The 18017-nt window shown below is 43.6% G+C and overlaps 1 protein-coding gene across 3 annotated transcripts in view; it reads left to right on the top strand.

The window, feature by feature from the left end:
• Positions 1–18017, top strand: part of LOC109270976 (ATP-binding cassette sub-family C member 12) — a 180974-nt gene that overhangs the window by 13529 nt on the left and 149428 nt on the right. For all 3 annotated transcript variants that reach the window (XM_053906072.1, XM_053906071.1, XM_053906070.1), the window contains exons 4-10: positions 680–838; positions 5234–5381; positions 7515–7748; positions 12164–12337; positions 13171–13318; positions 13477–13625; positions 14951–15058. In XM_053906072.1, coding sequence (XP_053762047.1) covers positions 680–838; positions 5234–5381; positions 7515–7748; positions 12164–12337; positions 13171–13318; positions 13477–13625; positions 14951–15058 — 1120 coding nt within the window. The remainder of the gene's footprint in view (positions 1–679; positions 839–5233; positions 5382–7514; positions 7749–12163; positions 12338–13170; positions 13319–13476; positions 13626–14950; positions 15059–18017) is intronic.

Genomic DNA, 18017 nt, shown 5'->3' with positions numbered 1-18017 from the left:
ACACTTAACTGACTGAGCCACCCAGTTGGTTTTTTTATGTAAGTAAAAATACTTTTTACTTTTATTATGTACGTAAAAATATGATAAATTTCTTGACCCACAAGTGGCCTTTTTTTCCTTTCTTACTATGCTCAGAGCTCATTTCATGTTCTACATATAGGTCAACTCCGTTTGTGGACGCTTGTGCATTGTTTTCCACATATGGGTATACCCTATTTGTTTTCTTTCTTTTAAGTCATTCCCCTAATAATAGGTGTTTTTGTTGTTTCTGTTTTTTTTTAATTATTTTAAGTTTATTTATTTATTTTGAGAGAGAGAGAGTGCACACAGCAGGGGTGGGCAGAGAAAAAGAGAGACAGAATCCCAAGCAGGCTCTATGCCAGGGCTCAAACTCAAAAACTGTGAGATCATGACTTGAACCGAGATCAGGAGTTGGATGCTCAACCAACTGCACCACCCAGGCACCCTTGTTATTTCTGGTTTTTAACTATCACACATAATAGAGTAATAAAAGAAAAAAAAAACACGCTTTTTTTTTTTTTTGTACATCCAGATGACCACACTGTGCTTTTTACATAGTATATAATTCATTCCTGCAAAATCTTGCCCTTGGCTTAATTTTATGTCTTTACAGCCCTTATCATAAGGGCAACTATATGACCTGTGACCTCTCTGCTAGGTTTCCTGCCCCTCAGCCCATGGATGATGCTGGCCTCTTCTCCTACTTCACGTTGTCATGGCTCACCCCACTCATGGTCCGAGGTTTGCAGAGACGCTTAGATGAGAACACCATCCCCCAGCTGTCGGTCCATGATGCCTCAGACAAAAATGCTAAAAGGTAAAGTCTTATTGGACAAACCACTGGGTTGGTTAAAGACCATGTCTTGTGGGATTGGTGACCAAGGATGCTTAAGAGTAGCAGGTAGGGTCTGTCTTCAGACAACCAAAGAATATTGACTCTAGCAAGAGGCCTCACTATACTTCATGAACCCCCTGAAATGGTACTCACTTTATATGTATCGGCTAGAGACCTTTGTCTGGAGCAAGGATTCACATCTTTTACCTGATTTGCCTAAGGGCCCAAGACCCCAAGAAAGTTAGAAATTACTGCCTATTGTCCCTTTTGCTTTTTCTTCTGGATCAGATGTTTACCTATGTCACTCATCATTAAATTCTGGGTTAGTGACTAGTCTCCGAATCCTTAAGTCATCACTAACTAGGTGTGTGGTTAAGGTTCCTACACAACCTACTTCACAAGGTAATATGAGGATTAAAGGGGGGGGGGGATGAATAAACGACTTCAAATGTTCTATACTCATGTTCTTACCTCTAGCTACTTCATGAGAGACACCAGGTAGAGAATCACATTATCCAAATATGCTCCAGGAAATGGTAGTCTCTGGAGAGCTTCCCAGAAGAGAGCATTCTGCGGTCAAGAGAGTCTGTGAAATGTGGCATACTTATTTGCCAGGTCTCAGAGATTTGTTTACAAAGCAAATTAATGTACTTAAGTCACTGGGAAAACAGAAACTGGTTTAACTTTGACCCATTGCTTCTTGGAATTATTCAGTAAAGAAAAAAAAAAGTTTTCAAGGAACACCAACCTCTTGCATAATGCCAGATGTTGATCAGAATCTCACTGGCTACCCGCTATGATGTCAGGCAAGTCATTTACCCTTTCCAAGACCCTGTGTCTTTATGTATAAAATAAAGGATTATAAAATTTATCTCATGGTCCTTCACAGAATTGATGTAAGAATCAAAAGAGATGGTAAATTCAATATGAAGACCCTGGAAAAATGCCTAGTGCATAATAGACAACCAAAGTGTTTGTTTGTCCTTCTGTGACCATTATGAGCACAGGATCTCCTGATCTACGTCTATTCACTTAGGGCTCACTGATTCTGCCGTTTTTGTTCTATAACTCACATGAAAGTGTCCACCAATACTTTTTTACAAATCACTCCACTTTGGGATGTTTTTTTTTTTTTTTTAAATAATTATCCATGCATTCACACCTTTACAGAGGCTTCTTTCTCTGTGTTCACCACTGAACCAGCAGGGTTCTGGGGTGCATCTTCCCTAGTCCTTCAGGAGAACTACTTTGACTTCTGTGAGGATTTGCTGACAAACTGCCAGCCATCAATCGTCACTACCACTCACATCAGCCACAGCAGCAGAGCCACCATTGTCACCACCATCACCTTCATTATTACTATCACAATTCGTATTTCTCATTTGCCCATCCAGCACCTCCCATGACCATTACAAAAGGGTTATGAAGTAAATAGGAAAGATGCGATTTCCCCCATTTACACTTGAAGAAACTGAAAACTCAGAGAAGCAAAATTATGTTCCTTGAATCATAGTTAATGAATGGAGGAGGTGAAGTTTGAAACCATGTCTTTTGAAGAATTTTTTCTTAATTTATCTTAATGTTTGTTTATTTTTGAGGGGGGGGGAGAGGCAGAGAGAGAGAGGGAGACACAGAACTGGAAGCAGACTCCAGGCTCCGAGCTGTCAGCATAGAGCCCGACACGGGGATTGAACCCATGAACCATGAGATCATTACCTGAGTCAAAGTCGGACGCTTAACCGACTGAGCCACCCAGATGCCCCTGAAACCAAGTCTTTTGAATCTGGTAATCATGGTGAGAAATTGATACAGTTGCTAAGAGAGTTGAGAGCAGGCTATGGGGAAACTTGGATTTGTTTAGTCAAAGTGGAACAAACTCCAGAGCTTTTTATCTCTGTGGATTGGGTTACATGTGGGGATAGAGCTGGAATGAAGGGAGGTGGCCCCAAAGTTTGGCCCATGAATAATGAAATCCTCTAACACATATGGGTGTCATTTTTGCTTTACTTACCTAGGGCCCAGACCCCCCAAGTTATCTGGCCCACACAGATGGGCATGGGATAGGACAGTTGTTTTATAAATTCAGGGAGGAAAAAGCAGCCTGGAGTTTTGATAGCAGGTGAGGGAAGGTAGGACAGGAAAATTCTCATGATGTTTGTTTCCTTCTGGCTTTAGGCTGGGCACAAGTGTCCCTGGCTATAGGAGTGAAGGGTAGAAAGTACTAGAAATGCCTGCCATGAGAGCCTTAGTGACATAACATGCATAAGCAGTGCTGCTCTCAGGCCCTGAGCACAAAAGTTGGCTCTCTATGCTCCTGCTCTGTAAGTAGTCCTGGAGCCCCTGGGCATCGTCCTTGATGTTCTCACTATGGGCAGTGGTCATTGCCTTCCAGAGAGTGGAACATGGTGGAGCAGGAGCCAGGAAGTAAAAGGGCACGTGCCAACATGATGATTGCAGCTGAGAGGCTGGATTGTGGATGTGTGGGAGGCATCCTGGGCCACATTAAAACTCTGGAAGCTGTAAGCACCACAATGGCTATTTTCCAGTCACCAGCTCCTGTATCAAATATAATACAAAATAAAAGAGAAGTATGAGAGAGTCAACAAAATTCTTAATTTCTGTCATGATAACTTCTTTGATGCTTTCTTGAAATATTGCTTTTCAATTTTTTCCTCCAAAGAAATGTTTTTGGTGTTCTTGTGTTGCTGGTGTCACACAAACAGCCTAGACATCATTCACTCAGATTGGCAAAATAAGGGCACATTTTTATATTTATTTATCTATTTTTTTAAGTTTCTCTTAAACTTGAGTTAATTAATTAATTAAAATGTTTATTTAGTTTTGTGGGGGGAGAGGCAAACAGAGAGGGGGACTGAGGATCTGAAGCAGGCTCCATGCTGACAACAGACAGCCCGATGCAGGGCTCGAAATTACGAATCATGAGATTATGACCTAAGCAGAAGTCAGACACTTAACTGAGTGAGCCACCTAGGTGCCCCTAAGGGCACTTTCAATTAGGTGGTCCAACATTGGGTCGCCCTTTAGGGGGCTTTGAAATAAGTGGAGGGACTTTTTGGAGGTCATAGTTTTGGGTTTTATGAATCTTAATCTGTGTATAAAAAAAAGAGTGATATTATTCGAAGTCTTAGGCTATTTCCTCAACTAAATGTATTCTAGGATAACAAAATAGTTGATGAGATAAAGTTATTTTTTATAGAAAAATTCAAACTACTACATACAGAAGGAATGCCAGAATTAGAAATCATAATTTTGCCAGCACTAATGGAAGTGGATCTAGGCAATGGTCATCAATGATGAGGAATGAATGGCGGTGAATGAGTCAGGCTGATACACCTTAATCCACCGATACCCTGAACATTACTAATAATGGGACAGCTGACCTTGTGTCTTCTAATGTTATGCAAAAGAGGTACACTACATCACCTATTAAATATTTTTGCCAGCTGACCTGAATTCTGAATTTCATTAAGCCTCTAGATCTAACTAAGAATTTAATAGATACAGAGCATAGAAGGTTATATTAGACAAGACAGGGATGTAATCAGTCAAACCCAGAATGTGGGAAATTCTATGGGATAAATGACGCAATTTCTTCAACAAACAAATGGCAGAACGTGCAGAGAAGGGGAAACTGCTACAGGTTAAAATGAGATGCAAGAAATCTATCAGATTTGTCTTTTAAATGCAATGTGTGTGGAATGCCTGGGTGGCTCAGTCAGCTAGGCATCTAACTCTTGATCTCCCCTCAGGTCTTGATTTCAAGGTTGTGAGTTCAAGCTCCATGTTTTGCTCCATGCTGGGTGTGGAGCCTGCTTTTAAAAAAATAATTAAATGCAATGTGTGGACCTTGTTTGGATCTTAGGCAGACTGACTATAAAAATGTGTTTTTGATGTAATTAGAGAAATTTGAAAAAGACTGTGTATTAAATGCCATTAAGGATTTTATTAATATATGTAATTAATATATTATATTCATATATAATAATCAATTGCTATAATAATTAATAATCTTTAATTAATAACTATTATAAGGTCGCTGTAGGGTTTTTTAAAGGCCTTATCTGGAACAGATACATCCTGAAGCATTTGTAGATGAAATGATATGTCTGGGATTTGCTTGAAATTCTCCAGCCAAAAAAAAAAAAAAAAGACAAACAGGAAGAGAGAGGAAACACTAAAGTCATATATCAATCATTCTTGAAATGGGAATGGGTATTTAGGGAGATTCCCTACGTCCTTTCTACTTTTGTGAGGTTTGAAAACTTCTGTAACAAAGCTCGCAGGCTTGCAAGACATATGACATGTGGGTGACATATGCAAAGAGACTTCACTTGGTTCACTTTTCCTCTTGTCAAGGCTCTGCCTCCTTTGGGAAGAAGAAGTCTCAAAGCATGGGATTGAAAAAGCTTCAGTGCTCCGAGTGATGATGAGGTTTCAAAGAACAAGGGCTATTTTGGATGTATTTCTGTGTTGCTGCTTCTCTGCCATGAGCGTGCTAGGGCCGGTAAGTGGCTGACTTCATGAGGTTTGGGGACTCCAGGCTTTAGAAATTAGCACATTAGGGGTGCCTGGGTGGCTCAGTTGGTTAAGCGTCTGACTTCAGCTCGGGTCATGATCTCACGGTTTGTGAGTTTGAGCCCCGTGTCTGGCTCTGTGCTGACAGCTCAGAGCCAGGAGCCTACTTCGATTCTGTGTTCCCCTCTCTCTCTGTCCTTCCCCTACTCACACTTTGTCTCTGTCTCTCTCCAAAATAAATAAACATAAAAGGGAAAAAAAAGAAATTGGCAATTTCAAGTGCACACCGGGAGTTGGGGACTGTTTGCCTCTCAACTGCTACTCAGAAGATAAAGAACTTTTGGAGGCAGTAGAGCTAGTAGTTAGGAATGTGAATTCTTTTTGTTTGTTTGTTTGTTTGTTTTAAAGTTTATTTTTGAGAGAGGGAGAGAGTGCACATGCATGCAAGCTGGGGAGGGGCAGAGAGAGAGGGAGACAGAGGATCTGAAATGGGCTCTGCATTGACAGCAGAGAGCCTGATGTGGGGCTAGAACTCATGAATACCATGAGATCTTGACTTGAGCCAAAGTTTAACTGACTGAGCCACCCAGGCACTCAGCAGTGTGAGTTCTGCAGCCATCGCTTGGGTTCGAACCTTGGCCCTGCCACTTAATTGCTGGGTGACTTTAGGCAATGTGTTTATCTTCTCTGTGTCTTAGTTTCTTCAAGGAACCCCAAGACACTCTTAGTGGTTGACCTCATGGAAACCTCCATGTATAAATTGGATGGGATAACATTACCTGCCTCTCAGGGTAAATTTAAATGAGATAGAACACAGCCTGACTCAGTATGAGCTAGCTGCTTTGAGAAATGGCTGAGCAGCTCTGGGAATGTAGGTGGCAGGAACTAATGGAGGACCAATGTACCATGGTTGGGATGAACTAGCTTTATTTCCTGTCCTCCAGGTCTTCAGGCCAAGATTCTAAGTGCAGAGAGTAAGTCCCATTGTCCCAGCTGGGGTCACATGCTCACCAGTTAGCCAGCAGAGCATAGGGCTCTTTGACAATCTGGCCTAGACTGCATGCCATGGGACAGGTGCAAGTCTTTCCAGATGAAAATGGGAGTGCTATTACCAGCTAAGAGGAGAACGGATGTAGGTCAGGAAGGAACAACAGCTGATGACACACAGAGATATGTGACTAGGTGACAGTGTGCTGGATATTCTCCATTTGTCCCTCTAGTTCCATCTTCCACCATTCCCCATGCTGCCCTGTGCCCCTAATGCATGGCCTGTATGGAGCACATTAATGGGGTCCCCCTGCCCTCTGGCTTCTGGTTGGGTTGGACCAATGGAAGACTACAATAGGAGACTGCAGGGAAGGAGAAAGTGAAGGCAGGATATTTATTTCTCTGACTGCCTCCTTCCCTGACACTGGAGGTTGGGGACCAGACTTCTGGGAGGAGCCCTTTCTGTATGACTTTCTCCTTCTGGATTCCAGTGACCTAACTCTACCCTGTCCCTCCAGGTCTGGAAGGTAACAGTTCCCTGCTGTCACTAGCTTCATGTGTTCTGCCATTCCTTGTTGGATTTCCCAAATTCTGCCCACACCTTCATAAATAGTCAGTTCATCAGCTCCTGAGTTACCCCTTTTGGGTGTGTGTTCTGTTTCCTGTCAGGCCAAGCTATGAGGTGGCAGAGCCAGGATTCAGATCTGGGTCTGTTCAACTCCTGTCTCCTCCAAGGGGACTGTGAGCTTGAGAGCAAGGTTATGTTTCAGTTAGTTTTGATCATTTTAAAAATGTTTTTATTTTATTTTATTTTTGAGAGAGAAAGAGAGAGATACCAAGAGAGCACAGCAGGAGAGGAGCAGAGAGAGAGAAAGAGGGAGACCCAGAATCTGAAACAGGCTCTAGGCTCTGAGTTGTCAGCACAGGAGCCCAATGCAGGATTCAAACTCACGAACTGCAAGATCATGGCCTGAACCGAAGTCAGATGCTTAACTGACTGAGCTACCCAGGTGCCACAGTTTGGGTCATTTAATAAGCTCCCAGTCTTGACCTGAGGACCTCACACACAGCCCATGTTTATTATGCCTGAAAGGATGGAGAAGTCTGAGTAATTCAAACTCCTGTTTCCTTCTAGATGCTGGTTATACCAAAGATCCTGGAATATTCTGAAAAGCAGTCGGGGAGTATTGCCTATGGAGTAGGCCTCTGCTTTGCCCTCTTTCTCATTGAGTGCATGAAGTCCCTGTGTCTGTGTTCCTGCTGGGTCTTCAACCAGCGCACAGGCATCAGGTTTCGTTCTGCTGTTTTCTCCTTTGCCTTTCAGAAACTAATGCAATTTAAGTCTCTAACACACGTCACCACAGGAGAGGTGAGTGTCTGGGACTGGATACTGGAGGCCATGCTTGCCTAGCCTTCCTCCAGACATCCCTGCTCTGGGGGCGGGGAGAGGGAGGAAAAGGAGTTAGAAAATGAGGAATAAAGAGAAAAGAAATAATTCCTAGGATGAGTGTCGATAATCACCAAGAACTACCTCTGGAGACAAGAACAGGTCAACGGTAACCCAGGGGGATGCCACTTCCATTTAGAGGACTTGAAAGAGATTTATTGAACCCATAGTTACTGAGGTCTACTCTGTTCTAGGCCCTGAGGATACAGCAGTGAACAGAAAGACACCAATCCTCAGTTTAAGCACATTGGAAAGTGTACCCCCTCACCCAGCCTGGGGAGGAGGGTAAGGGAGGGACATGCTCAGGGAAACCAAGGGAGGAGCGATTGTAGATTATCTCTCAGCGTGTTAATTCTTGTCTGTGAAAGAGGAGTACTTAGAGCTGCCTGGTTACCAGTTCCCTGCTCTTGCTCTCCTTACAAACAAACAAACAAACAAACAAATGACAGAAATTAGAAAAAGATGCTCCAACTTATGACCTTCAGTCATGGGAGTATTGGAACTTTACATATTAATTTCATGTTCCCTATTTTTCAGTTGCTTACCGGTTGCCTCGAGGAGCATGGATTGCTTTTATATTCAAACAGACATTTGATGGGACACCTGGGTGGCTCCGTCAGTTAAGCGTTTGACTCTTGATCTCGGGTCTTGATTTCAGGGTCGTGAGTTCAAGCCCCACGTTGGGCTCCGCACTGGGTGTGAAGCCAACTTTAAAAAAAAAAAAAAAAAGGAAAATGAACAAACATTTGAATTTTTGGAACAGGCAGTGCTTCTTTGACTTCTTCCTTTTGCCATCTGGCATCAGCAACTGTCTAACCTCACCTACTTTTGTCTCCACTCCTCCATCCCCAGGTTGGTTTCTTCCCTTTGGCCAGGCCTGGCTTAACCTCCAGTTCTCAAACACACCAGGCATTTCTACCTCCAGGCAACGTTTTTCACATCACCCCTGCCATTCTATAATCCCATTCATCCTTCAAAGCCCCATTAAGGTGTCCTCTCCTTCACGACAAAATTGCTAAACCCCACTGTCTACTCCCACCAAGCACAAATCTGGCTGCCCCATATGAGCCTCCTTCAAAGACATAAACCCTTTCAGATTCACTGCTCTATCCCTCAAAATGCCAATGTTTGAATTACACAGGACAGATGTCCAAAACAATGTCTGCTAAATTGACCACTGCCAGGTGGATCTTTTTCTAAACTCAATAGCAAACATAAGGTATTTGTTATCATTGTTACCATTATTCTTCACCATTTTTTTAGTCTTGGAACCTTAGGCAAGTTTCCATGCCATCTCTCTGAAGCTGTAGAATAATAATAAGACCAGCCTTACAGGATTGTTGTCTCATAGGATTAAATGAGTTAGTACATGTAGGAAGGGGACAGTGTTTTAGAAGTGTTAGATTGTATTACTGATTTCTATTAGGCCTTGAGCATGGGGGCTCCTTGTTGTCCTGCATTTGACTGGAGTTGAAATCCATGGCAGCCCTTCTCCCTACTGATCTTGGGAGACTCATCATAGTAATTGCTAACTTCTACTAAGCCAGACGTTGACCCCAGGGCTTTACCTCATTAGCTCAGTCAGTCCTCTGACAACACTCTTATGTGGTAGTTTCTGTTATTGTTCCCATTGTCACAGAGGTAGAAACTGAGGCAAGGAGGGAGTAGGAAACTTGTGCAAGGTCACGTGATTGGTAAGCAGCAGAGCCTGGCTGCAGGGTCCAGGCTCTGAACCAGGGCACCTACCTGCCTTGCCAAGGAGACCTTCCACACTGAGGCCAGCTCTCTTTCCTTTTCCATGTGCCTCTGTTCCGAGCACCTGCTGTGTGCAAGGCCGATTTCCCCAAACAGCCTCACAGAACATAAGACAGCCCACTCAGAAGTGGAGATGGATGTAGCTGCTCACCTGAGGAATCCTAGAGTTGTTTCCATAAATTTTACTTTAAAAATAACTTTAAAAACACCTGCATATGTTCTCCTTGGGCACAAAATAGAATAGATGACTCCCTGGGCCCCGTCACTTCCCTTATGCCTGGAGGTGACCACCATTATCAATTTGGCTTGTGTCCTTCTAGACTTTTTAAAGTACATTTAGGTACACATGCAAGTTACCTATGGAAAACATACTGTATCTTGGGTGTGTGTGTTTTAAGTTTATTTATTTATGTATTTTGAGAGAGCGAGAGAGAGTGAGAGAGAGCGTGATTACACAAGCAGGGGAGGGGCAGAGAGAGGGGGAGAATTCCAAGCAGGCTCTGCACCATCAGCACAGAGCCTGATGTGGGACTTGAATTCACAAACCTGAGCCCAGATCAAGAGTTGGGTGTTCAACTGACTGAGCCATGTAGGCGCCCCTGTGTGTGTGTGTCCTTTTTATATAAAGGATACTATATTTTACACAGGGTTCTGCCACTTGGTTTTACCAATAGAAAATGTATGATACATTTTTTTGGGTGAGTTTTTTTTTAAGTTCATTTATTTATTTTGAGAGAGAGAGAGAGAGAGAGAGAGAGAGAGAGAATGAGTGCATGAGTGGGGGAGGGGCAGAGAGAGAGGGAGAGAGAGTCCCAAGCATGTTCCATACGGTCAGTGAAGAGCCCAAGGCAGGGCTCCAACTCACGAACTGTGAGATCATGACCTGAGCCAAGATCAAGAGTCAGATGCTTAACGGACTGAGGCACCCAGGTGCCCCTTGGGTGAGCTTTTATGTCAGGGACACTACATTGTGCTGTTTTGTAGCTTTTCTTCCCTCCTCATTATGTCTTAGCTTTCCATGTTCACACATATAGATCGTCCTCATTCTCTTTCAGTGATGCTTACTTAGAATTGTGGCACTTTCTTTTTTCCCCATTTTTATTGAGATACAACTGACACATAACATTGTATTAGTCCAAGGTATACAAGGTAATGATTTAATATAGCATTAATATAGCATTTTCAATATGCCAAAATTAAGTGTTTTATATGCACTATCTCATCAGTTGTCACATCAATGCTATGGAGTAGGTTGTATTATTATCCCCATTTTACTGATAGGCAACAAGGCTTAGAGAGACTGGGTAATGTGTCTTTGGCTCCACAGCTAGTAAATGACAGATCTGGGACATAAACTCTGACCAGTTTGCTCCAAGACCCAATATTATCTGATACACCTTGAGTGGATGCTTTAGCTTTTCCCCACCAATGGACATTTAAGGTGTGTCCAGGGTTTTGCTGCTATAAGCACAGCTGTATTGGATATTCTTGTGTGCGTTTCCTCTAGCACATGCAAGTGTTTCTCAACAGAGAAATAAAATAGCCAAGTCATGGGGTTTGTGCAATTATTAACTTTAAAAGATACTGTGAAACTCCTTTCTAAAGTGGCTATACTAGGGGCTATGCTTCTCATATACTTTCATCTTTTTTTAAAGATTCAGCCTGGGGCACATCCTGGGAACTGGAAGGAGATCAGTTTAAAGTTAAAAGGAAATCACATTTTAAGACATTCAGATTGCTCATTCTGAAAGTGATTCATGATTTGGGTCCTTAGATATTTCTTGATTTGGAATGTCAGCTTTTATGTTACAGCTGGACTGGGCAGTATATATTGGGGAGCAGGGAAGTGGACAGAAGATTCTATAGCAAAAAATAAAAAAAGAAGATAAAAAGAATTAGTTCCTGCCTTAAAAAATTCAGCCATTGGGGCACCTGGGTGGCTCAGTCGATTGAGGGGCCGACTTCGTCTCAGGTCATGATCTCGCGGTCCGTGAGTTCGAGCCCCGCGTCGGGCTCTGTGCTGACAGCTCGGAGCCTGGAGCCTGTTTCGGATTCTGTGACTCCCTCTCTCTGACCCTCCCCCATTCATGCTCTGCCTCTCTCTGTCTCAAAAATAAATAAACGTTAAAAAAAATTCAGCCATTATTATTATTAGTAATGATTCATAATAATTCATAATGAATTAGTAATAATTCGTTTATTAGAATGAATAAAATAGGCTAGGAGACTAGAAGCAAATCTCTGGGGAATCTGGATATTAGAAATAGTAGCAATAGTATGGTAAAATATAACTTTTATTGAGCACAGTCTATGTGTGCAGATCCTTTATATTTCATTGACGTTCTCACAACAACCATATGAAGTGGGTATAATTATTCCAGCTTCACAGGTGAAGAGGCTAAGGCTCAGAGTGGTATAGTTACTGGTCCAGGGTTACACAGAAAGTAACAGGGGAGATTGGTGTTTCTGCCTTTACCACCTTGCCTCTCAAGCCTTGCTGTCACGGGCAGTGTAGCCCCTTGCATGGGCAGTGTAGCACCTGGCATGGTGATACCTATGCTCACGGGCTTGCTGTCTTACAGGCCATCGGCTTCTTCGCCAGCGATGTAAACTACCTGTTTGAAGGGGTGTACTATGGCCCCCTGATCTGTCTCGTCTGCTCGTTGCTGATTGCCTGCACTGTCACCTCCTACCTCATTCTTGGACCCACTACGCTCTTCGCCACTGTTTTCTACCTCCTGATTTGCCTAGTGGAGGTAATGTCTTTCTTTGACATCCATTTGATGTTGGATATCCCCGCAGAACTCCCAGGGCTCTGGAAGCTGGGGTACTCCTGAGGGGAAGTATTGACTCTTACTGACTATTCATTCCATTGTGGTTAAGTTTCAGCTTCAATTTCTGCCTCAAACCATTCTCTGACCACAAGGTTGGCCAAAGAAATAAGAGGTGAATACGACATGCCAAGTCCATCTTGTAGGCTTCTGGGAGGGTTTATCTGCCTCACAGACTTTCCTTAGTAGATATCCTCCATGTAAGGTTTTTGTTCCTTCTCTTCTACCTAGAATGTGGTAATGGACTAGCCTGGATAGCATTGAACATTTGTCTGAGCACAGTATAATGGGGGAAGGGAAGCAAATTTGCTGACAAAGATTGAGCTGAAATAAAATTGGGCAAAACAGGAAGTGACTCGTGTTATGTGTGCTCTGAATTATTGAAATCAAGTGTTTTCCTCCCTCAGTGTAGATATTCTGACCAAAAGGTGATTGTAACTGTTGGCAGGTTTAGGGTTTCCAAAGGCAAAGGATTTGTTTAGTTAGCCACAGTCTGGCTTGGGACACAGGAGAGAAACACCCCTAGGATGTGGGAGGCAGGTGCTCTCAGGCACGATGGAGAGGTTTCCATTGGAAAATCTTCAGCAGGGCCCTGGAATCTGTAGAGTCACAATGGATTCAAACAGTGCAGAATCAAACTCAGGTATTCAATCCACATCTGGATTTTACCTTTGGGCATACTCCTGGTTGCCATACTTCTGCTGGGCTGAACTCTCCTGCCCTTGTCGAAAGAAGCTCTTGCTGCGTTCTGACTGCAGGTGTTCCTGAACAGAAAGATTGTCAAGATACACAATCACACATCTGAGGTCAGTGACCAGCGCATCTGTGTGACCAGTGAAGTTCTCACCTGTATCAAGCTGATTAAAATGTATGCATGGGAGAAACCATTTGAAAAAATAATTAAAGGTACAGAAAATCTGGTTTTCTATTCTGAGCCTTGGGATGTCATGGTGGGCCAAGCGTCTCACCTTTTGGGGAGTTCTTTCATGCTCTGGGGGCTGTTCAAAGCTCTAGAGAATGTTGTTATGGTTAATTCCAGTGCATTTGGGTTTTTAATCTCTCAGACCTCAGAAGGAAGGAAAGGAAACTATTGGAGAAGTCTGGGGTCATCCAGAGCTTGACCACTGCAGCCTTGTATATAGCCCCTACAGCGGCCACAACAGTGATGTTCCTCATTCACACGTGTTTACAAAGGAAACTCACAATTTCACTAGTAAGTGCTTGGGATGCTTTGTTTTCCTCCCACACTGATAGGGAATTTTCTTGGGTGTTGTTTCATAGACCATGCCCTTCAAAGATCTGAAGGTTTTGCAAATAGATAATTGGTGTTGATTTTGACTTTTTAGACTTTTAGGATGCTCAAACTTTCTTCCATCTCAACCTGTCTGAGAAACTGACATACCTTCAGTAGCAACTGTGGGAGGGAGGGATGATAAAGTCATCCGGGGATGCAAGGGAGGTGGAAGGTGCTGTAAAAGCCCCAATGATTCTGCTTACATACCTTGAGAATCCTAAATTAAGGAGTTTCTTCAAATCCAAAATGGAGCCCTGAAAATATGCTTTAAAAGGAAAGCTAGAGCTTATTCTGCCTTGTCTTTGTGGTCTGACCCTGGCCCAGAAAAGTAGCAGTTGCCTTTTAGGGGTGGAATCCCAGTTCTCTGAGGAGAAAAGTCAGGGTGCTGCTTTGGGAGAGTGGGAATCCAGATGGGGCTTGGGGCAGGACACTGCATCCAAAACAAGATAGGGAGCATTTGAGAGTCTGCAGCCAAGGACTTATTTGTGCTCCAGACAGCAGGCACCCCTACTTGGCCCAGGCACACCAGAGAAGCACCCCTGAAGGTCTGAGGGTGGATGCAGGGGCTTTTATAAGGAAAACTCTCAGCAGGAGTTTAGGGCCACACTGCACTCACACAGTGAAGGATGAAGAAAGGAGTAGAGGTGGGGCACAGATTGGAAGGTCCCCAAGGTACTAGAGGTCACATTCTGGGATCCTGAGAGCTGAAGATGGTCTGCTGTAGTCAGGAAAAGTCTCCAGGACAGAGTGAGACATGGATTAGGCTTGAAGTGCAGGGAGATTTTGAATATTAGAGAAGAATACAATATCTAAGGCAAGGAAGAATAAATATGATTGTAATAGCAATAATAGTATCAAACCTCATTGACAGTAGACAAACTCACATATACTTTCTTAGTGTTTCCTCAACTTTGTTCCTGTGCTCACTTCATGATTTTGGTACTATGCCAATCAGAACACTGAGCTTGTTGGGGGAGGGGACCTGACCAAAGTTTGCAGAATCACCCAGTACCAAGCTACACAGGATCCAGGCCTACAGACATGGAGATCTTAAGATGAGTGCTCCTTCTCCACTTTTTCCAGTATCCCCAAAATACTGGCTTGGCCCCTGCCAAGTGAAGGATCTGCCTGTCAGAAGCTGTAGTGTCTGGCTCTGTGGTTTCTGGCTCAGGGATGAGGCTTTAGGGAGCAGAGAGAGCAGAACAGGGATGTGACGCTCACCGCCTACTCCCCTCTTCATACAGGCCTTCACAGTGATAGCCACCATGAATCCCATGCGGCTCTCAGTGTTCTTTGTGTCCTTTGCAATAAAAGGTCTCACAAATTCCAAGTCTGCAGCAGAGAGATTCAAGGTGAGTTGTCAGAGGACTGTTTGCACGGCTCTCTGCTTGGGTGCTCATTTGCCTTCAGTCACCACGATGTTCCTCCTGAGCATGACCCGAAGCCAAGGCAGAGTCCAGTGTCAGTGGAGAGGGATTGGCTAACTCAGTGACCTCCCGTACGGAGGCTGGTGTGGGGGCTGGGGAGACTGATGAATCAGGCTCCGGGGAGATCTTAGGATAGTATACATAAACCAGGTCTCAGACAGGAGGTCTGCAGACCCTGTACAGTTTTGTATAGGGTTACCCTGATGGTTTTGGTTAAAAAAAATCATATTTGTTGTTTGCATTTAAAAACTGGAAATTTTATGTAAAAATCAGATTTCTGGATTCCCCTGAACAATCAGAAGATCTGGGAACACCAGACCCACACTCTCCTGTGGCCACAAATGGCTGGAGCTGAAGTGATAGCTGCCCTATTGAGATGAGGCCCTCAGATACAGTTTGCCACAGCCTCCACTGTGTCCTATTGTATCTCCAACACTGGGGCTGTTTTTCCTACTATTTATCATCTTAGCAATGGTCTATGTGACTTCTTTACATAGTTGGTCTTGCACCTACAGCATCTTAGTTTAAAAACCCTCATCCAAACTAATTTTAAAAAGCTTTTTTGTAGTCATCTCATTTATTTTATTTTATTTTTAATTTTGAGAGAGGGAGGGAGAGACAGGGAGAGAGAGAGAGAGAGAGAGAGAGAGAGAGAGAGAGAGAGAGAATCCCAAGCAGGCTCCACACTGTCAGCCCAGAGCCCCACATGGGGCCCAAACCCATGAACCGCGAAATCATGACCTGAGTTGAAATCAAGAGTCTGACGCTCAGCTGGTTGAACCACCCAGGCACCCCTAGTCATCTCATTTAAATGCATGTAGTTCCAAGCCTATATCATTGACTCACACATTTATTCATTTATTCAAAAAAGTAGTTATTGAACCCCTACTACCTGCCAAGTACTAAGACTAAGAATACTATGGTTAGCGTGACTGACAGGGTCCCTGCTCTCAGGGAGTTACAATCTGGTATTAAAACAAGACAACTAGCACGTGAATTAATGGTCAAAGGAGATAACATCAGAAGAGCTATGATGCCAGTAAAACAGTGTGATGTTCTAGAGAGTACGTGAGGGAGGGCTGGGGCAACTTTGGGTGGGCTGGGCCCCGGAATGCCCCTCTGCTAAGGTGACTTTTGCTCTCAGTAATGATGACTCAGCTTCAGGAACAGCAAGTACAAAAGCCCTGAGGTTGGAATGAACTTGGCTTGTCTGAGTAAGGACAAGACAGTCCTTTACTGCCCCAGGAGCTCCACCCCCACCCCAACACCCTGACTTCTCTGCTGCTGATCAGGGCCCCCTGCTGCCTTCTCCCTACTGGCATGCTAGGCTCTCCCATCTTCCTCTTTATGCCCATTTTCACTTGTAGGGTGGGCAGAAATGAAGAAGCTACAGTCTGGACTCTGAAGGGTGGGCAGGAATGTTTGAGGAAAGAATGCCAGGAGAGACAGCTTGGAGGTCAGAGTTTTTGGCCAAGGATGGGTGTAGTTATGGTGGGAGAAGGGTGCAGAAAGGGTGAGGGTCAGGGCAAAGCTCTTGAACCCTGGGCTGCTCCTCCTGGAGACATTTAGGGGCTGGAGTTGCATAGGGCTGCCCCTTGGATGGGCACTAGCTCTCCAGGTCCCTTCACTCATCAGGGCATCTTCAATTCCTTCTTCAGTCACTGAAGTTTTCTATCTGGCCATGTAGGCATTTGACTTTGAGACCCCTAAGCTGGAAGGGGGAGGAATGATCCCTTCTTCCTTTGTGCCCCCTGGTGCTATAACCCACCTCCCAGCCTGCTATGCCCTTTGGCTTTTGAAATACGGGATGCCAGCTTTCCAGGGCAGGGAGAAGACAGCGGTGAGCCCTCAGGGAGGACCCCTCCTTGCAGGTGGACACAGGTAGGAGGTGAGCCAGCTGCTGCAGCTGTGGAGACCTGTATCCTGAGGCTCTAGAGAGGGTGCCCCAGTGGGCACTGTGGTAGGGGTCTCCAGACCATTTTTTCTCTGTGCTGTTTGTGAAAAACAAACAAACAAACAAACAAACAAACAAAAAACAAAACAAAACAACAACAACAAAAACTGAGAACTGAAAAGCACTGAATGGCATAAACAAAATTAGAGACTGAGAATACACTTAGAACATTTGGGGGTAAGAGGATCCCATGTTTCTGTTCGCATTTGTTCATATCTAGATGTGTTGTTGTCATATTGACTCATTAAGCCAGTATATCACTCAAAATTTATTTAACAAAATTACAATATATGTAATAACAATTTTTTTTGTAAGCAAGGGAATGAAAACCACTAAATTTGGGACAGTGGTTATCCGGTGGGGAGGGCATAGAGGGTTTGTCCACACCAAGCAGGAGAATAAGATGAAGAAGAACCCCATGGATAGGTAAAAGTTATGGATTTGCTTATGAATATTCATTAAGTTATTAAAAATACCTAAACAAGTAAGTGCCCAGCTGACTAACAAAGAGGTGCATGCAATTCCCAATGATGACTGTATGTCTTAACCCAAATGTTATAATTAATCCAATTCAATATACCTAAGGTTCAATTATAAAAAGAGACCACCTTTTTTTCTTGTGAAAATAGCTTTTTGTTTGTCTTTGTAAAATACTCATTGTAAAAGATTCAGACAATGCAAAAGTTGCAGAGAATAAAAACCGCTCAATCTCCACTACCTAGAGATAAAACCATTGTCCAAAATGTCAAGAAATCTCTCTCCATCTCTTTCTAAGCAAATATCCAGGGAGAGACGTGTGAATATAATTTGACTGCAATAAGATTATACTTCCCACCCACCTCTTTTAATGCTAGAATTCATGTAGTTCGACTCATATTTCACAGTCAGGGAGCTGGAGACACAGGGAGAAGTGACCTGCTCATGGCCACA

This window comes from Panthera pardus, unplaced genomic scaffold, assembly GCF_024362965.1.
Source record: "Panthera pardus isolate Hobbes unplaced genomic scaffold, ASM2436296v1 HiC_scaffold_18, whole genome shotgun sequence".
In the NCBI taxonomy this organism is placed as follows: Eukaryota; Metazoa; Chordata; class Mammalia; order Carnivora; family Felidae; genus Panthera; species Panthera pardus.
Note: the sequence above shows the minus strand (reverse complement) of the source record. Positions and strands in the feature narration are given on the sequence as shown.